Here is a 19,840-nt window from a genome sequence, read left to right as displayed (position 1 = left end):
GCTCATACTCGATATATGTGTATATACTATATATGTATGCTTTATAGATAAAATACGTGTAGATACACAGAATAACATCGATCAGCGGTTGTAGACGCCTCCATATAGATCGTTATTTATCAACAGTTACGAGTTAAAATTAATTAAAAACACATTCACACCGAACGGTGTGCTGAAGACACGGTAGATAATTGACCGACGCCATTATCAGCAGCTTCGTGCAGCGCGGTGTATGTATAAGTGAAAAGTATCGAAAAATCGATTGATCAAGCCTTTTACGATATTATTGCGTTGTGCCACAGGTATAGAGGTGTCCTTGCATCGGGCGCACGCAATCTCGTGCCGCAGACTAGCAGGATATAGGTATAAATAATTATAAATCTCGATGCATCGGCGCTGCGGGAAGCGGAGAACTCACTGCAGTTTATCAGCTTCTCTCTTAATTCATGCCGCGTACGACGGCTGTCGAAGAAAACGGAGCATGGCTGATATTCTATCGCCCACGCAGCCCTTTAATCTCGTAGCTCGTTCTTCATACCGAATTTATCTACCTCGGTGGATTAATTTATCGGTATTGAATCCGTGGCTGCAGCGAGGCCGCAGAATCAGGTTTCCGCCCTCTGTGATCCACACTGCAGTCCTTCACTTCTTCTCATACATCTATTGATTTTTTTCTTCTCTCACGATCTCATATGGCAATATGCGTGTGCACATAATAAATAACGTACCTACATATCCATCGGAAACCGGTTATATATAGGCATATATCTGGCTTGCAAATTCTCGTAAATTCACGTACGCGAGATTCGACTGGAGAATGAGATCAAAGGAGCAAGAATTATAACGCCGGTGAAATTCGTTGCATGATCTCTCGATCTTGGATCTGTTCGCGGATTCCTGACGTAGATCAAATTGGTATCGCGATCAAGACGGCTCGAATTAAGTGACGTCAACTCGGTCGGACGGTGCGTTTTTGGCCGCATCGTTTTTTCGGCACTCGATGCTCGGTGTGAAGACTCGGCCGAATTCTCGCAGCCCCGCAGCCGCCGTTGCACCGCGTCCTGGCCGATGTCTTCTTCGCGGAACTCGTCTTCGACTTTCCCGAGGACGGAGGCGGCGACGGTGACGAGCTACTGCAGGAGCCGGAACTCCGGCTGGATATCGTATTCAGCTTCCCGTTTCTTCTTCTGTTCTTTGCTGCCGACGAGTTTGCACGATCGCTACAAGGCGAGGTGTTGCCGGTGGAGCTTAAATTAAAGAAAGGCATTCAATAGGACCAATATGTCGAGTGTCTCTTAGAGTAGGTACAATTGTTACAATTGTTAGTAAATAGGCTGCAGGGCTTCTACACCACCAAAATTTTCCCAAGTCTCTAAATCGACCCACTCCGCACATTTCAAATTTACCACTTTACCCCCGCTTCCACATGTCGAGTACTTTTGCGCATTCCGCCTGCACACATTTAAAATTTCCACCACTTGCGCATGCATCGTAGATCGATTTGGGGACTTTGAGAAAGATTTTTTGTGGTCTAGAAGCCCTGTGCAGTATAGTTGAAACTCGAACAGGACCACGAAGCGAAACAATTAACGAAACATTAATCTACCTCACGTACGATGTACTGGATTGATGATCAAGCAGCGGGCACACAGACGGACATTTTTCCGTGCATTCGCAGAGGGATGGACAATCCGATCGAAAAGGTCTCTTGGCGATCTGCGGAGAATCGGAGTTATAACGATGGGGGTTCAATTTAACAACGTGAACACTGTTTTACTAGTACCGTGCGATTAATCGATTAATCGGCGGTTTCGATTCATATACCGATTAACCGCAAGTTCGATTAATTGATTAATGCAAAACTTTCGAATGATCGATTAGTTGCAGAGCACCAGTTTTTAAACTTCCAAACTTGTAACGGCCTACTTTTAGCACGAGGATGGCTAGAAGAATCTGCGTGAGGACGAGGAACGCGGAAACGCAGTAGGCGAGTGCGGCACTGCGGAAAACCAGACGGCTCAGGACTTCGGCGCAACCTTTGTCGTTTATGGTATCTGCGTTCATGGTAAAATCCATGTGAAAACAGGGTCTCATCGATCGGAGTCTGCAGCAGCTGAACGGCACCGCCATGGACCGGAGATCCTCGTCAGAAATCCTCCGCTGACTCGACATCTCGTCCCGCGATGCATAGTCCGCTTTCTGTTGACAGTGGTAGAGAAGGTTGCAGTTATAGTATACTAGGTACAAAACACGACATAGGACGGCTCACACTCGGTCTCGTGTAAAAAGGCAAGAAACCGGATATGCTGAAAGAACACGGGCAAATTCTCACCTGCCAATCGAACGCGATCCAGTCGCTGTAGCCGGCGTGACCACAGCACTGCAAGGTGAACTGGAGCTGGTCGATGGTGGTTTTGTGCGACGATTCCTCCGCGTAGAGCATCATCGAGGCGTTGAAAACACCGGCAATATCCTCCCGCCGTATGTTGAGGTAAGCACCGAAAGTCGCGATAACGGCGGCATTCATCAGGGCGCAGAAGAGAACCGCGATTGATAGGCACTTCAGGAGCCCTTTGAGACACCGGTAGCGAGGTTCCCGTCGTCGCCTGTTATATCGATAAGGTTTAACGAACGGTTGGTGTTGAAAAGGACCCCGCAGAATCTTTGTGGAAATTGGCTGGATTTACAGTATGTTACTGGTTTTGGGACTTGTATCCATGAGAACTTTTAATCGGGAGGATATGTACTATAACATACTGGGAGCCAATTTCCATAAAGATTCTGCGGGGCCCTTTGCCAGGAACAGGTTGAAAACTATGCCGTTGGGGAAAAATTGCGTTTTGTTATCGGTGCACAGTGAGCGAGATAGATAAATAGTACAAAGCCTGCGCTCGAGTGTTTTACGCTTCTAGGAAGTCGGGGAAAAGGAAACGAGTCATCCAGCTCAAACACACGCGTTTCACGTGCAGAGCGGCTGATGTGGTATGCATGAATGTTGATGCTGATTGCGATTCAGTCACCGCAGGACTCACAACGCTACCGAGAATCTTTGAATTTCCCACTCTGCCCGGAGATAACGTTTGTTAACTCGATAGTGTTTGTCTTTACTTCTGGATTGCGAAGACTGTGGCGAAGGCTGCCGGCCCGCCTAGACAGGCGGACACTACCGTCAGGATCAGGGGTACCAACCCTCCAGCGAATCGGATCACGTTCCACTCGGCAAATATCCCCACGGCAAGAAGGAAGAGACGTTTCCCTTCCAAGATACCGAGTCCAACGGCTATCGCGTGTCCGGTTTCGACTTCCCACCCGCACTCGCAGCTCACTGCAGCTTCTCGAGGCTTTTCAACGGGTTTTAATCTCTTCGATAAACCGTTGCACAGGCACGCGATACCACCCATCCGTCATTTGTCGTCTCGAATTTGATCGTCAGCCGCGGCTGAAAGTCTTCCTAGCTGTTGTGGCACCAATGGATTTTTTAATAACTGCAGGAAATATTAAAGCGAATTAAATCCACTTGATAAGGGATCGTAAACGTGAAAATTTGTTCAAAATCGAAAGTTAAATTCCATGCTTTTATTATTCTGTGCAGAACACTTCGGATAGAGGTTGAAATGCTGCGTAGTTAGAATTAATATCGGTTTTGCGTCGACATGCATAACTGTCGAATAATAACACATATGCATTATATACATACCGAGGCTGTAATTGCGCACAGCGATTAAACGAGCGAACGATCGAAAACGTTACATCGTTACAAGTTACGTAATTGTTTCTGCTGCAGTATACTGTGCAACGGAATTGTTACCAATGGTTATTACCTTGCGTCGCGCACAGATGTGTACAAGTATAATGTACATATTGTATACATACGTATGGCTGCGTCACTTTATGCGTAATTACATTTTTCCTATACGGGGTTATATACATCACATGAATTATACCGAGACGAAACACGATACCCGGTGCATTCAGTGCAGGTAAATATTTACTCCGCTACTTTATAGCTCGTCAAGTCACGAGGGTAACGAGTGAGCTCGGTAATTACAATATATCATTTTGCCGCATGTATGTGGTATCAATTAATTAAAAAATATATCATGTTTAACAAGAGCGAAAAATCAAGTAATAATGAAAAATAATTATAATGCAGAGCCATGACATTATAAACATACGCAGAGTTGGGTATTGAATATACATATATATATATATTTTTTTTTTTTGACATAAATTTTAACCCAAATAATATTACTCTTACCGCTATCCATCGCACTATGCAGCTGCAATAGACTGAGATTTATCACTCAACTGTGATAACAGCGCAAGGATCGATCAAATTTAATCTTGATATCTGTTTCAGATACCTATAGAAATGTGAGAATGAAAGAATAAAAACGTCAGCTCGTCAACGCGGATGTCACGATCTGTCATAGACGATTTTGCTTTGTTTCTATGAATACGGAGGGATCATCGCCTCTGGATTAGCGAATTTTGTTTTTTATTTTCAAACACACCGCCAGATCTGTTTCGGCTAGCTGCGTGTGAAACGTCGGCGAGATTGAAAAGCGAGACGCGTCATCGCCTCGATAGGTCTTTAAAGAACACCTGTTTTGGCGCCGGATATCAGATTAGATCTTTGTTACTGTCATGTGTACAGTGCTACGTCCAGAATCGCCGATAAAAATAAAACTCGAATGAGCTACACACGTTTGTATAATTGTATTTCTGCAACGATCTAACGTATAGCTATACGGTAACTTGTGTTTATCCAAGTTCCGAATTGAGTCTCATACTTATTGTTAAGGAAAATAGTCGACTTATTATTGTAGAGAAAAAGATACCGTACAAAAAAAAAAAAATACAAAAATAGAAAAACACATAGGCGAAGCTCCAGGATTAACTCAAAATACAGGCTTCGTTCGAACGATTTTTGCATGTATAAAACTGTATTACAGTGCTATAATAAACCTTGTTTTCCGTAGGCTAAATATCTAAGTATACATAGGTATAAGGTACATACGAACACACATTTTTACAACTAAAAATTAATTGTTTCGAGTATTATTAATAAAATTGCAGGTACGCAGATTGCTTTTGTTTCCGTTACGTTTCGTTTTACTTTTTCCAACGTCACGACTGTAGTGAATTTTTTTTTTTTTTCCGTCAGTACTGTGCACTATATGTTATGACTCTGCCAAATTTTGCAAATTTCGGGACGCAGAAGCAGGGAAAAATCGCTGAGATCATGTTCAAAGAAATCATCTAGGAAATTTTCTGTTTCCCTGCGACAGCCTCTGCAATTTCTAAAATAAGTATTTTATATAAAACTTAACAAATTTCCACATTTCCAGACGTAGGATTGCCTTATTTTGAAGCTGTAAACGTGAGCTTCGTCACGCACCTCATTTCGGACGCAAATTCATGTATATATACAGTATATATACAGATTTCCAAAAGAAAAGGAATTTCTACCAGGTACTGCTTATACTACGGTTAACTTTGTCAATCGATTTGCATTTTATAAATATTGACTTGAGATCGCTGCTTCCCGAATACAAGGTAGGCAAGAAACGGCCAATGCTCGGTAAGAAATATCGAAAGTCTCATCTGTGCGTTAAAAAATCCTCGAAATATCGGCGACCACCATAAAGACGTTTGCAATAGGTTTTTGTGCACCCAGGTTTGAAAGCCAAGCAAGAATTTGCTGTAAGACGACATTGATGAAGTATCTAAAACGTAAAAAAAAAAATAACATTATTTACCTCGCTACAATCCTATAAATATAAAATAAACACAAGTGTAACATAGTTCAAATGACGCAATATTCAAGGTTTCCGTACAACTCGATCAACTGCCGACAATTTCCTCAGCAGCGTAAGAGCGTAAAAGAAAAAAATGAGTAGAAAACTTTTTGAGGCAACTGGACTCACCCACTTCAAGGGAATGATTGTTGTTAGAAGTGGCGGACATAGCGAGCCGATAAGTAATGGCGGTAAAAGCGTCGGGATCAATCTGCGGGCTTATCGACCAAACTCCCTCAAGAAGAATTTGTCGCATTTTCTCAAACTCTGGTCTCTTCGCTGCGAGACAGGGCAGAAATACTTCGTCGAGAATCCGAGCGCAGAGAGCCTTCGTCTCTTCTACCGATCCCGTGCAGATATTGAACCTTTAATAAGAGGGAAAATCGATTATTTGTTAAATATTTTTGATAGATATATCTTATTGAAATTGAAGTAGTATAGTATACTGATATTATTACGTGTTTTCGTCTGTTCTTAATTTCACGTTTATTTCTATTTTGCACGATATTATAATCTCATTGCTGTGGCTCCATTTACTTCGTTTGCGAGTAGAAATCAACGAACAACTTATATCTAACTTGTTTTTTAAATAGAAACAAAAAAATTAACGTATATCTAACTTGTCTTCTAAGCTTAAACTGCTTATATACGTATATAAATTTTTTTCTTAAACCTTCCCGGGGATACGGATTGGATAATTGAACTGAATTGAATACCTCTCCTCTATCCCCAGCATGCTTCCAATGACTCGCCAGAGGTGGATAAGCCCCTCGAGGTCTTTCCGAGACACCGCGACGCCGAGTTCGTCGCCACATAGGATAGTGAATCCGATGAACCCGAACTGAGTCACGGCCATATCAAACTGGGAAATCCGATTTATACCCGCTTCGGATGCTCGCTTGGAAGCAACGCAGTGTTTCCTCCTTACGTTTTTCAAGGAGGCGAAGAACCTGCCGACGAATAAGAAAAAACTCAAATTACGATCGTCATAAATTACGTACGGGTAGGGGTAAAAAGAACTAGAATCGTCGATTGATAGAAGGAACTTTGGCGAAAATCTGATTCATAAAAATTTTAAATTAGAAAAGTCTAACTATAGAAAATTGTAAAAATAGCAAGGCAAAGTACAGATTGACAAAATATGAAAAGGTCAAAACATAGAACGGCAAAATCGAGAATCTGTATACGATTCTATGTTCTGACCTTTTTATTCTTTTACTTCTTCACACTTCGACTTTCAATTTTTTTAAATTGTACAAATTAAGTTTGCGCTTCGTTAAAAATTCGATATTGTGGTCCTGAAATTGTTTGATCTTTCTACATTTTTACCCCACCCCCGGTAGAAAGGGAGCAGAGGATCTCGACCCTTTGGCAAAAGGCAGTGAACTCGGTGTTACGGGGTATTGGATTCTTCGTTTTGCGTCTGGAATTCTGTCGCTGTGGCTACAGCCCGTGGCTATATTTAGAAGCAGCTCAAAAATTCGTGGAATTGAAAATGGAAGAAATCCGATGATACGGATAGAGTTACGAAGCAGTTGGGAATAAGCCGGGCGGCCAGTCGTGAGGCTGCAGCATTCACGTATGTGTCCTGATTACTTGCGAGTCTGACCTTATTTGGACGGGTTAAACCCACCGCAGCCTCTCCTGCTCGATTATCCGTGATGTCGTTACACTGGAAACTTCATCTCGATCTACGCGGATCAAGCATTAATGTATGCAAGTATTTGTACGTATTCTTTTCTCAAACGATTACGAAACTCGGAAATTCGTAAACCATGTTTCAAAAACGCAGGACGTCAAAATCGTTTGTACATGAGAAATCGAAAAAAAATTCAGGTAAAATATACGTTGAAATATTTTGAAGAAAATTTCTCTTTACTTATCAAGTATTCATCGCACTTCTTCCGACAAAATTACAAAACAAAATTCAAATAATGTTTCGGGGGAAAAATAAACGCGCCCAATTTAAACTGGATTCAGCACAATGAATATGGGTAATAGTGCGGGATTCGTTTACAGATGGCGCTAGTTTACGGGGCAATCACTGTGAATCCCCAATTACCGTACGCCTGCAAGTAGGCAAACAGCATTGCCAATAACGTTCTCGTCTCACGGAGGCTCAGGTATTTTTAATTTCAGGATCCTCCCACACCATGAACCCAAAAAAACTGAATTATAGAACAATGAAAGGAAGACTGAAAGTGTTTTAGAAATCTGAACATTGAAAATCTCTTCTGCACTTACTCCTTTTGCTTTTCCGGTTCCCGTTCGTACCATATGAAAGTGTGAAGAATCGTTGAAACATATCGACGAAAGGCTGTGCACGGTGTTCCGCTCTGTTTCGTGAATATGAGAATATCGAGGATGGACGGTACGGCTAGAAGCGATAGAAGACCGGCAAGTTTTGCGACCATCATCGTGAACACGTTGTTGTAAAAGACAGTCTGGCCCACCCGGAATTTATCCGCATCGTAGTAGGCGGGTAGATCCATTTCCGGTAATTCAGAGTCGGCCATTGTCTTCGATCCGACTTCAACCAGCAACCGGAAACGCTCCTCGACTACCTTTTCTGCAATATTGTGTTTAGATGTCAATATTAAAAAAAATTTCATGAAAATGAACATCTGCGGACTCGGTAACTTGGAAGAAAAATAAAAACCAAAATTAGGAACTGGTTTTCGCTCGGTGTTTCGAAATTTCAACAAGTTTCGATACCAAACGAGTTCTTAACGATATTAACCGATAAAACTGGATTCTTCCCAAAAGAAAGAAAAACAGTTGACCCTGTGTCTGAATGGGAGTCTGAAATGTTATAACCGAAAAAAGAGAAGAATATAGTTATAATCGGCTAAACATCGATTCTTGAAATGTGGAAAGAACAGAGATTTTACGACATTTTTTGCGTGACAAAAATATTCGCGTACGGCTTGAATGTGAATTTTTGTTACCTTCACAGGCGAAGGAGCATATTAACATACACAGAGAGCAAAAGTCATGTGTCAACAGCGTTCTGTTTCCAAATAAATCAATTTGACATTCACGGAGTCGCGTCGAGTCCGCGAACGTGGGTTATGCCGATTGTATAATGCGCCGATCCGTGCGATTTCCTTGGAGAACGTAGCACAATTTTGACTAATTTGTATTCAGAGTTTGTAAAAGACGGTACATCTGTACCGATTGCTAGCGGCATGTTGAATCGTACGTACATAGTTTCTATGATGTGCTCAACGATCGATCTTATCCGATCGCTGACATCTGTTTAAATATGCAAATCAGCCGGATCCGATCGATTCATTGATCAACACAGGTGTAGACATGTATAGTGACGATGGGTGACACAAATTTCGCGAACCGCCATTCGTGGATTAATTTCAAATGATCGAGTTTCAATGATTCTTAATCGAAGAGTAACGGAAGTATAACACAGTTAAAACGAGTATCGGTGAAAAAATTCTTTATCCTCAGGCATATCTTCAGTTACGCTCTGAATGGTCGCATAAATAATTACAGTTGGTTTTTAATACCAAGTAGAAACAATTGAACCTATAAGGGTTTTTACTCAAGAGAGAGGAAAGGCACATACAACAGGCGTTGGACATGTGAGCCAAGGTCTGTTGTAAATGATTGGCAAGTTACGGAATGCACTTCTACAGAAACGCGTATGTAACGTGTAAACGTGTAACAACACAAATTGGCGGTAACATGCAATGTACACGTATCAAGGTATCCGGCGTGCTAATCACTTCCAAGTTCGAATCACAGCACATCGAAAATCGCGCCGAATTATACGAATTCAAGAAGTCTCGATTTCGAATTTAATAACTTCCCGTTAAATAATTTATGTAACGTTTATATACAATTCGGTCTAAGAATCGGTCGTAGACGTAAAAGAATTTTGTCGCAAAATAGAAATTTCTCATCTCAACTGCGTTTCCATCCATTTTTCACGCGTTCATAATATTTGTCCGCGCTCAAAGTGAAAGAGTGTCAATCGTCGGAGATCGAGGATCAAGCTTCACGCTTCTTGCACAATTCTTACGAAATACTCCAATCGCCGAGATTCTTCGCCTAGCCGTATAACACAATATTGTTGCTTGTAATTCTCGCGTGTTTTTAGTGAAAACTTGTATACCAATGCACGAGTTTTTCTCTGATGTTCGAATGATTTTTGTCAAATCTGGAAAACGAGGATTCAACCAGATGAACTCGGACAACGACGGAAATTTCGTATAAAATAATGTACTGTGAGAGAATTTTTAGTTCCGGTTACCGCTCGGTCCTTAACTTTTTTCATTTATTACCACAATCGAAAAATATAGTTCTATGTAGAAAATGAAAATTAGTTTTCTAGCCGTTTCCGGAAAGTCTGGTATCCGTTACTATTCTTTCTCATTACGATCACTGTTGCTAGATTTTCTTGCAACTGTTGCGAAAATTTAACGCTCGTGCAACGATAAATTGACGTTAAAGCCTCGTTTGACTAAAAAAGTAGAGTAAACCTCAGAAACTGATTTTGCGTCGCAATTACCAAAAAAGGATCGACGATAGCGTAAAATGGTTAAGCGTACCTCGTTTTTCGTAATACCAACGATATTCAGACAGATTTTTTAACGATACCTGTTTTACTCAATTTTTCTAATTACTACAGAAATGACGCAATGAGCGTTTATAGATTTTCAGGCTATCATCGACGCTGTGATCGAACGAATGAGAGTTCGATGGCTACACCGACTGCCGACAAATATGCTATACATACACTGACCGAGCGCGTTACACATCGACTACACCGACTGACCTGTATTCTCGGGGTCCTGTTTCTCCCTGAACATGGCGATGTTGGCGTTCTAAAGCTTCCTCTTCTTTGAAACTTCTGCCGAGCCCAAAATTGCGAAAGGTTTTAAAACCATCTGAAGACTGCCTCAGAATCAGTCTTCCACGATCGTTAATACCGTTTTCAATATCGAACGTAGAGACGATCTTATTGCACGCGGATAGACGGACGACCGAATCACCGAAAACTACGCCGAAACGTTGAATGAAATGCCGGATCACGCGAATGTCCGCGTTTTCGACGTGACAACGGTCAGTTTAAGTTGAACGAGAGAGCTGCTTCTGGTGCTGTTGAGGCTGCCCATCGACTTCACACAACGGTAACCCCGGCTAGGTACCGTCTCTCTAAGCCCATATGACCCCTCTCCATTTAAAATTGAACGAAAGGTGTTTTCCCGTCGGCGGGGGTCTCAATTTGTTGGCCGGCTTTTGAGCGAATAAAGCATCGCTCTTACCGAGGATGAGAACAAGGAAGAATTTCTTTTCCCGGTGATAAAAGAACGTCGGAAGATTAGCAAAGTTTCCGGATTGATTTTTTTATTTTCTTGTCTATCATCCTCGGGTTTGTCATCAGTCATAATCAATAGCGGATTTTCTAAGGTGTTGTCGGAAGCTGGAGAGAGCGAGCGGATCTAAAGACGCAATGACGGAGATTTAAATGCGAATTTTAGTTGCGATCGGAGTTCGAGATGGAAAAATGAAAAATCAAAGGCTAACGAGCGATTTGCGAAAGGGAAAGTATAGAGTGTCGTCCTCTAATGATATTACAATAATATCGTCGTGCGCATCGCCACGTTTGCTCCGATTGCGTTGTTGTATAAGTTCCTGTCAAAAGGAGGGGGAAATTTAACGTACGGTTGAAGCGTTGGAAATACGAGTGAAAGTTCTTCGTCACACATATACAAATGCTCACACACTTTCGTAGATCTAGACACGAGCGTAATATGGATGAATGTTCCGGGCGAAGAGCATAGGTATATAATAAAAAATGTAAATTTAGTAGATCCGCAAAGTTGATCGTTTCGTTTGTCTCGGTGTGTATAAATCGTCAGGAATTTTGACACAATATAAAATAGCAAAAAAAAAAGGCCAAAAATTTTGATGTGAAACAGAGATTATCAATTTATTTTTCATACTTTAGAATCATCAATTTTATACGAGAAATTGTTGAAACGATTCTCACATGAGGATTCTCGACGGTTCGAATAACTTTGAAAATTTTTATTTTTTTATTAAAAAGAAACAAAAAAAAAAAAAAGTTCTAGTATTTGAATAGTAGTAGTAATAATAATAATAGGAAAAAAATATCCTGTTCGAATACGCATGAAATTCGATAAACTCTGGTATAAAAAAGCCTATATGTGTTGGCGTGCACGATTTATAAAAGTGTTTAGTGTGTATTTTTATCTATGCTGTACAAGCGACAATGACAATAAGAGATAGAATTATGCAAAACGCATAATTGTATGAATATTTATGTAACACTGAGTTACAGAATGGCAAATTGACATATATTCACCGCACGCATGCCGAATATTTTCTTATTACGTATGATTGTAATTACTGTAACAGATCGATTATGTTTACATATTTACACGTATGAGTGCGAAAATAAGTTAGGATGAGTCAATTTAATACGTACGTGATACATTTTCTCGAGAAAAAAAATTCGTGTATTATAGAACAACAACAACAACAACAACAATAATAATAATAATAATAATAATGGATGATTAAAAGTAATAATGAGATTATTACCAGCGTAATGATATCGAATAACGTCAATACTGCTAATACATTATGTCTAGACTTATATTATCTAATAGTGATGATAATAACTTAGTATATAATTATTGTGAGCGGGGTGCAGCATGTTTGTTTTAAAAACGAATTATTTCTTAAAACTGTTCAAATAAAAAAAAAATAATAATAATAATAAAATATATACATACATATTTAATTGATCGATTAAACGTCGTAGAAATAATTTCTTTCCGATACAAAATTAGGATAAGAAATGATTTCTACTCAAATATATGTATATATACCAGAAAGGGGATGTTCTGTGTAAGAGCCTGTGACTTATGCATATGTGGACAAAGTAAACGAGTTTTCCAACGGATTTTCACAATATTACTAAACTACCATTATTATATGTATATAATTACAGAGTGAGATCTTAATATCGTGTGAGGCTCCCGATATAACTTATATATTATACATGATATTGAAGAAGCACCCGGTATGTTTCACGCATAAATTATTTGATCAACGAAAACTAAAAGATTGTATACTGCGTAATAATAACAATAATAATAATAATGATAATAGTAATTAGTAGTAGTAGTTGACGAAGTTCGATTATTAGGACAATAATGATATAAATAAGTATAATTATACTATGCGAATGATCAATGTTGGTATGGACTATAATTGCAATTATTAAATATGAAGCGGTACAAAAGAAATAAAAAAAAAAAAGTCGAATAAAAATTATTTTCCGCTGAAATTAGATGGCAACTTTTGTAATATTTATTGTTGGTACGAGTCAAATTTGGTGTTTAATCGAAATTAATATTATAATTTCTTTTTGTTCCTTGTTTTTGTAAAAATTCAAACGCGCATATTTGTTACATGTGATATTCTTCTTTCGTTGTTGAAACATAAAAAGATCGAAAGACACACATCCATGCAAGTATTTAATTTGCGCTAATCTATGCCACGATGCTATGAAACTTTCTTCGCGGTTAAATTCAATTTCTTTTTTTATTATTCGATTTACTTTCAAGGATGTTGCTAATTCCGTGACTATAAACGTAGTTACTAATTTCTCGACTTATAATGGGTTTTAGATGATCGCGCACGCGAGAAAGAGTCGACGCTGGATAGTTCTTGCGATAATAGTAGTAGTAATAATAATAACAACAGGAACAGCAACAAGAATAATTTATTTCTCGTTGAGCGTGAGCAAATCAGAATCATACTTACACATCATAGGTATGCACGCGTATAAGGGGTATAATAAATCATTCGACTTCAAAAACGATGAAATCTTCCGCATCAAATTTCAGATTAACGTAAAGCGTCATTTGGCATAAAGGACGATCATCAACGTTTTGAAGAGGGGTGGAGTACAGAACGGAGGCTAAATGAAATACTCATTGTAACAATTCATTCATTTAATTCGCGTCAAAACTTTGTCGTCTATTTTTTGTGTAATCGGTGCCATATGAAATTGGATTCTAGAATAATTTTTTTTTACTCCGTTTATTCTGTCTTTCTTTTTCTGCTTATATATATATATATAGTCTAGAGTTTGAATCTAACGCTGGTGATTATTGTTGTGAAATTTGACTATTTGACTATTTTTGAAACTAGAGTAGAGGGCATTAGCTAAGGATTCTAACGGTCTAAGGGTACGAAAAATGTGTTATAACAATTTTGGTATCTTAAGCAGGTATAACTGATCTTCTCTGAAAAAAAAAACGAGAAAAAAAAACACAAATTCCAATTTGCTTTAGTTTTTTCATGTATCTGTTATACACGCATATACATCTATATTTATATGCGAACAAAAAATATTAAAAATACAAAAATCAATCGATATCTGATATCGCGATAATAACAAGAATAGGTATATTTAATTACATAACTGTACGGAATAACACGGTTTCATATTTCTACGTAAATAATAAATGGCAATGTTCCGATATTTCTTATTCTGATCATTATTGTTATTATTATTACCATCATTATCATTACTTTTATCATCCTACCATTCATTTTGGAGTGTTCTATAATATCATTGTTATGGGGTATGCCAGGGTATTCACTTGTTGAATGCTATCATGTCAGTTTCACCTACGCAGTTGTATAATAGCAGAAAAATTGGATGAATTCGCTACGTTCTGCAATTTTGGAAATATCAATACATATCGTTATTACACGCAAGTGTATAAGAAAGTCTCAGACATTGGTGCAGGCATTAAAGACGCCGTTACATAAAATAGTCGTTGAACCTATCAGAGGTTGAAAAAAAGAAAAATTAAAAATTTAAGAAGGAATTGAATTATATACACCACGTAATGGTGAAAAAGATAATTTCTTACAACTGAGAATCTTAATCAACTAGGTATATCAGACTTCGTCATATCTTCCTTTGTTCCTCTTTCCTGTCTTCGCTTTTGTATGTTAGCTCTTAGTTTTTTTTCTTCTTCGAAATTTAATATGCAATCACATTTTGGTGCATTACTATGTCGATTGAGAACAGAGTTAGATTCATTGGTTTTCACGGGTTTCCAATTTCCTCTTTAGGCCTCTTGTAATTCTCATCAATCATATTCGGTTTCTTCGCTTTTTCTGTTTTTCATTTTTTTTCTTTTTTTCATCGTTTTTGCATCTTACACTTAGCGTATATACTATAAGTCTTAAAAATCTCGCGTTTTCGGTTAGAACTATCATATTCGTAAAGTTCGTTATATCTACGTGTGGCGTATCTATTCCGATATATCGTATGTATTGCTGATTTTACACGGAATCCGCTTTGGAGAAAGACACAGAAAATATTTCGTTAGGTAATTATATTTCTTTCCGTATTAGTTTCGTTTTTTTTTTTTTTTTTGCTCTTTCAAAGAAATTTTAAACCCTTGGTATCAATGTCCGCATAACTGTCTATTACCGTTTTTCACTATTTCCTTTTTGTTCAATTACACATTCCAGTATTCAAATTTGCAAAAAGTGATAATAAAAACTTGCATCCATTCTTGATCAACAGATGTGAAACCTGAAAAATGATCAGGATTTCAAGATATCAGGTTGTTTTTTTTTTTATCAGCTGTCTGTTTGTGCAGTTTAAAAACGAACACAATATGAAAAAATCGTCAATGATATGACCAATAATCGAGTTTCACATCACAGACAAAAGTGATATTATCAAGGAAACATTACCAAAGATCTCTGGTAATATTTTTACATAATTAAAACGTGATCGTAAATTGGTGACATTCGAAATGCGTAAAAATTCGCACATATAGCCGTTCTAATAGAGTGAAATAAACGGAAACAAAAGCGGATTATGATTGAAGTAATAACGGGCACTAATGTTAAAATTTATTTAGCCTGATCTTAAAAATAAACTTTATAATATAATATATTTTATTTACACACACACTCGCACGCAAGCATACGTAAGACAGACCACTTCTTACCTGGCCTTCCGTACATCTTCAAATATCTTAAACTTGTCTTTCTTCTAGCCAGGCTATCACGAGTTAACAGTATTGCTGTTCTCAGTCGTCGTATCTTTGCAGTCTTGAATTGATATCCGAGCCATTTCTCTCACCACGTCCTCATCATTATGCTGGCTAGTTTCCCCCTTTCTCAGTATCACGTAACCGTGATATACGTCGTCGGTACCCTTGTTGTTAGATTTACAGTTTATAACTTTTGTATGATTATTCACCTTGTCTTTATGGTTATCGTCATTTGATGACGTACTTGGATTTATTTTGAATACGTTTTTTATTAAGTTATTAACCGTTTGCGACCGCTTGGGTCGTTGCTGTTGTTGTTGTTCCTTATGCTGTTTGTGCTGCGAAAATCCATTCCTGCTATTTCCATTGTCGACAGGTTTCTTTTCCGCAGTTTCAGACGGAGCTTGATTCACCAGCTCGTCTCCTTTCTCTTTATTGCTATCGTCTATCCTCTCACTTTCTAAATCGTATATCTGTTGTCCCTCGAGTTTAGTTAATCTTATGGCGTTCTTGACTACCTTCTGATCTTTCGAGCTACTCTTGCCAGAATCGCTGTTGTTAACCTTGGATGAATTTCTTTTCAAAACTAATATCTGCGTCTTTACTGGTTTGGTGTTCAAGTTCTGATTCACAGTACCGTCCTCAGTACCTTCGAGCGGCAGGTCGGTCTCAAGGACGGTTATATCGTCTGAAGAGTTGAGAATCCACTGCCTCAGGTCTTTTTTAGTAGCGATAGCCTGCTGTTTTGCTGTCTTCTGCGCACTCAGAGTTTCCTCCGCGACCGATACTTTCAAATCCTTAGCCTTGTTCTTCTTGGCGTCGAGTTCTTCGTCCAGATCGGTAACTTGAACACTTTGATCATCGCAATCTTTGACGTTGTTCTTCTCTGCCGTCACCACTAGCTTTATCTTTTCAGGCGAGACTTGACCAGCATTTTGTTTTTCTGTTCCCGCCTGGTCGCCGCGCTGAGCCCTAACCCTGAACGCTTTGCTAGGACTTTTTTCCACGCTGTTTTTAGGCTGACGAACGATAGTAGAGTTTGCAGTTTGATTCGAGTGGGTAGGCGAGCTCGATTGTCTCTTATTTGCGTTGCTCTTCTGTGTCACGCCCATGTGCGGTCTACCCAGCCTCAAAACGTTCATCTGCGAAGTCGTCTGCAAGTTGAAAGGCGGAGGCTGCTCGAACTGTATATGAGGAACGTGCATCGCCGGCGGCTGTTGCATATCGCTGTGGGTCTCTCGAACAGCGTGCATGACGTTCTCGATCTGCCTTTGGCCAACCATTTGCTGTTGGAGCGCGATGTACTGCTGATAATAACCAGGGATATTCGGATTCACGTTCGAACCAACAACGTTTGGCCCAGGATAGCTCGGGCTGACGCTAGGATGCATGTTAGAGTTTATGTACTGGGGAACCAGCTGCCTTGGGAGCTGTTGAAATTGATATTGGGGCATCGGATATGCTGGGCAATTCTGCTGTCCTTGATTTTGCTGTCTCACCCCGCCGCGATCTCCGTAGTTGTACTGATCCTGTGGCGAGATCTGCACCCCAACGTTTCCGTGATACTGTTGCGGCACTACGTGACCTGGCTGATAAACCTGCTGGTCATTTACCGATTGGTATGAGTAATCCTGACTCATCTCAAACTGCGGGTACTGCGGCGCTGGTGGTTGTACATCTATCCATGTTTCCTGCTGTGTCTCCTGCTCCTTGTCTCGCTTCACTTGCACCGCCATCCACACTTCCTTCAGCTCGCCTGTTATGTCACGGTCTTTTAGGACTGTGTAGCATCGCGTGAACACCACTCCCTCGTTCATCGCCTCTACAAAATCTAGCAAGAGATCAATCAATGCCGAACGCTCCTGAAAGTAAACAAATAGAGAAGTTATGATACTTCAGTCGTGAAGAATGCGGTTTTCGTTACATTGACTCATATTATCTTCATCTTCTTCGTTACATCACACTTCCGGAAATCAGTGATCTACCAGCATTGATTTTCAAGCTGAAAACACCACGTCGTTGTCTTTCTTTTACCTGTGGATCTTGAGCATTTTTTCCATTGAGTCGAAGTATCTCCGGATTAGCCATAACAGCGAAAACAGAACATTGTGGCTTTTCGGTTCTCGGCGGTAAGACCCTCATACCTCCCCAAAGAGGGACAGGTTCCGAGGGACGATGCGGCATGGCGATTTTACCCCACGACAGTACGTTTACGTAACACGGATCCCACGATCCCTGCAAATGTTTGAAGGTGAATAAAAAACCGTGGCATGTTAAAAACGAGGGGTGATAGAAGGAAACTGGCGGTCCGATAAAAGAAACTGATCCTTTTACCTGTATATAGTCCTGTATGCACATGTGAGGCTGCGGCGGATTCTTAAAAAGCCTAGCTCCATTGCGACGTGATTTTGCCGCCGAGCCACCCTCTCCTTGCTGCACCATCATTTCTGCAGCTGAAGGATTCGATTTTGGAAAAAGAGGTCGTGAGTAAACTTTGTTTCCCAAACGCAAGATTGTGACGGTGAAATAATTTCTGGTGAAAATTTACACAGTGACTGAAATTAGTATGTATGTAAAGAAAAATAATAAACAAAAAGTAGAAACCTGTTTCCTATTGAAAACTAAAATATTTTACGAGTGATCAGAATCGGTGAAACGAAAACAGCAATTGGGGGTGAAAAATTGTACAATTATAATAATAAAACGGTACTTGCCTTATGCATTAAACGTTCATGAGATAAGAAGTGCTTCGGGTTAACGCGACGTCGTCGTTGTCGTCGCGTCGTCGTTAGAAGGGTTACAGAAATAGGAATATTTTTACAACCTCTTCCTTCCCAACGGTTCAAAGCGACTCGATCTTTCGGTCTGATCTGCTTCTAGCGATTTTGTCCGTAGCGTGAACATAACCTCGAATTAATCGGAGGGTTGGACGCTCCCCAACGTCTCGACGATTCCGTGCATTGTATATTCGGGGTGCGGACAGGCCGATTTACGGATACTGAAATAGATTCGACGGTATCGTAGACGAGAGGATTGGGACACAAGTCTCCGCGAGCTCTGCGTCGAGCAGGGACAACGGAAGGAATAGGGAGAGAGGGAGGGAGGGAGGGGGAATTAAACTGTCAAACTTTCATCCTGTCCGCGAGTCGAAATCGAGGACAGACAAAAACTCACCCCGCTTATAGGATGCGGTATATGTACGTATAATACATATAACGCAGGTGAATTAAAAGTCTGGCTGCGCTCGATTCGGACAAACGAACCGCATTAGAATTTAGTAGTTTTTATTCCTACCTCGCGGACTCGGACGGAGAAATTTTTTTACTAATTCTTTTGTTTATATTGTCTTTTACGAGGATGCGCAGCGCAGCTCCTTGGCGGCGTTATTCACAATCTATCTGCTCCGATGATCTTCACCTACGTTCCACTTCGGAACAGAGAAAACTCTCGACTGCTCTCGGCTGCAGGCTGCAGGGAAGACGCATCGTTTTGGAAGACGCTGCGTCTCCAATATGGCCGAACACTAGCCGACTTTACGATTTCAGCGCCTCCTGCCTTTCTTTTTATTCCAATCTCGACCGAGTGTTCACGGTAACGATTCGGTCGGCACGCTGCTCTTCTTATCGACGTTATCGGTAACGCAGATCGCGCGCTCAGGACGTACCGAAAGGAGTTTTCCTCAACCGGTAAGACTAAATCGGTTTTCGAATGGTCATGAAATCAGCGATCGTATACGATGAACATTACATTTTTCAAAAAGTGTCACGAATTCTTGCACTGGTTCCGGCCGTCTGGAGAAATCAAATAACTTGAAAGTAGCGGTTTTAATGTACTTGACTTTAACAAAATTACTGTCGAGATTGAAACGGAGAAGCTCAAGTTGCCTACAATCAGGTAGTTTTAGCTATATTGATATTCAACACAATCTAACAAATGAAAATTGATGGGTTTCTTTGA

General features: G+C 40.0%; 3 protein-coding genes and 1 long non-coding RNA gene across 13 annotated transcripts; 1 reads left to right on the top strand and 3 right to left on the bottom strand.

Moving 5' to 3' along the window:
• Positions 1-22: 22 nt before the first annotated feature.
• On the bottom strand, positions 23-3,401 carry LOC107217519. 3 transcript variants are annotated; one of them, XM_015655083.2, is made up of 5 exons: positions 3,109-3,401; positions 2,333-2,606; positions 1,927-2,199; positions 1,607-1,716; positions 23-1,247 (listed from the first exon to the last, which is right to left on the bottom strand). In XM_015655083.2, exons 1-5 carry the CDS (start codon positions 3,399-3,401, stop codon positions 950-952), a joined length of 1,248 nt encoding a protein of 415 aa, XP_015510569.2. In that variant the 3' UTR covers positions 23-949. The 3 variants fall into 3 exon arrangements, with proteins under 3 accessions (XP_015510569.2, XP_046597579.1, XP_046597578.1); XM_046741623.1 differs by lacking the exon at positions 3,109-3,401 and adding an exon at positions 2,758-3,015; XM_046741622.1 differs by lacking the exon at positions 3,109-3,401 and adding an exon at positions 2,905-2,992.
• Positions 2,358-4,875, top strand: LOC124294744. 2 transcript variants are annotated; one of them, XR_006904677.1, is made up of 2 exons: positions 2,358-2,491; positions 4,361-4,875. It is a non-coding gene; the product is annotated as an uncharacterized LOC124294744 (long non-coding RNA). The 2 variants fall into 2 exon arrangements; XR_006904676.1 differs by lacking the exon at positions 2,358-2,491 and adding an exon at positions 3,888-3,980.
• A 244-nt stretch (positions 4,876-5,119) lies between these two features.
• Positions 5,120-10,973, bottom strand: LOC107217125. 2 transcript variants are annotated; one of them, XM_015654503.2, is made up of 5 exons: positions 10,597-10,969; positions 8,046-8,370; positions 6,518-6,751; positions 5,931-6,166; positions 5,120-5,729 (listed from the first exon to the last, which is right to left on the bottom strand). In XM_015654503.2, the coding sequence occupies exons 1-5, from the start codon at positions 10,628-10,630 to the stop codon at positions 5,503-5,505; spliced, it is 1,056 nt and encodes a 351-aa protein (XP_015509989.1). In that variant the 5' UTR covers positions 10,631-10,969; the 3' UTR covers positions 5,120-5,502. The 2 variants fall into 2 exon arrangements, with proteins under 2 accessions (XP_015509989.1, XP_046597584.1); XM_046741628.1 differs by lacking the exon at positions 6,518-6,751 and having other exon boundaries at positions 10,597-10,973.
• Positions 10,974-15,170: 4,197 nt separating this feature from the next.
• Positions 15,171-19,391, bottom strand: LOC107217511. 6 transcript variants are annotated; one of them, XR_006904674.1, is made up of 5 exons: positions 18,598-19,391; positions 18,218-18,336; positions 17,918-18,118; positions 15,839-17,745; positions 15,171-15,414 (listed from the first exon to the last, which is right to left on the bottom strand). XR_006904674.1 is itself a non-coding variant. In XM_046741607.1 (5 exons), the coding sequence occupies exons 3-5, from the start codon at positions 18,326-18,328 to the stop codon at positions 15,895-15,897; spliced, it is 2,163 nt and encodes a 720-aa protein (XP_046597563.1). In that variant the 5' UTR covers positions 18,329-18,336; positions 18,598-18,940; positions 19,058-19,391; the 3' UTR covers positions 15,171-15,894. The 6 variants fall into 6 exon arrangements, 5 of the variants coding, with proteins under 5 accessions (XP_046597563.1, XP_046597567.1, XP_046597564.1 ...); XM_046741607.1 differs by having other exon boundaries at positions 15,171-17,745; positions 18,598-18,940; positions 19,058-19,391; XM_046741611.1 differs by having other exon boundaries at positions 15,171-17,745; positions 18,598-18,881; positions 19,058-19,391.
• Between the last annotated feature and the right edge of the window lie 449 nt (positions 19,392-19,840).

The sequence above is a fragment of the Neodiprion lecontei genome, chromosome 5 (genome assembly GCF_021901455.1).
Source record: "Neodiprion lecontei isolate iyNeoLeco1 chromosome 5, iyNeoLeco1.1, whole genome shotgun sequence".
In the NCBI taxonomy this organism is placed as follows: domain Eukaryota; kingdom Metazoa; phylum Arthropoda; class Insecta; order Hymenoptera; family Diprionidae; genus Neodiprion; species Neodiprion lecontei.
This window is presented reverse-complemented; position numbering and strand designations above follow the sequence as displayed.

What these genes read in the sequence shown, in the direction of transcription:
- LOC107217519 (XM_015655083.2), bottom strand. Translation starts at nt 3,401, where the DNA reads ATGGGTGGTATCGCGTGCCTGTGCAACGGTTTATCGAAGAGATTAAAA. An exon ending in ACAGTCTTCGCAATCCAGAA is followed by an intron (nt 2,607 to 3,108) that starts GTAAAGACAAAC and finishes TCGATATAACAG; the next exon opens with GCGACGACGGGAACCTCGCT. An exon ending in TAGCCATCCTCGTGCTAAAA is followed by an intron (nt 1,717 to 1,926) that starts GTAGGCCGTTAC and finishes GATTCTCCGCAG; the next exon opens with ATCGCCAAGAGACCTTTTCG.
- LOC107217511 (XM_015655071.2), bottom strand. Translation starts at nt 18,328, where the DNA reads ATGATGGTGCAGCAAGGAGAGGGTGGCTCGGCGGCAAAATCACGTCGC. An exon ending in GCATACAGGACTATATACAG is followed by an intron (nt 18,119 to 18,217) that starts GTAAAAGGATCA and finishes AAACATTTGCAG; the next exon opens with GGATCGTGGGATCCGTGTTA. An exon ending in AAAATGCTCAAGATCCACAG is followed by an intron (nt 17,746 to 17,917) that starts GTAAAAGAAAGA and finishes GTTTACTTTCAG; the next exon opens with GAGCGTTCGGCATTGATTGA.
- LOC107217125 (XM_015654503.2), bottom strand. Translation starts at nt 10,630, where the DNA reads ATGTTCAGGGAGAAACAGGACCCCGAGAATACAG. An exon ending in ACAGGACCCCGAGAATACAG is followed by an intron (nt 8,371 to 10,596) that starts GTCAGTCGGTGT and finishes ACAATATTGCAG; the next exon opens with AAAAGGTAGTCGAGGAGCGT. An exon ending in ATGCTGGGGATAGAGGAGAG is followed by an intron (nt 6,167 to 6,517) that starts GTATTCAATTCA and finishes CTCTTATTAAAG; the next exon opens with GTTCAATATCTGCACGGGAT.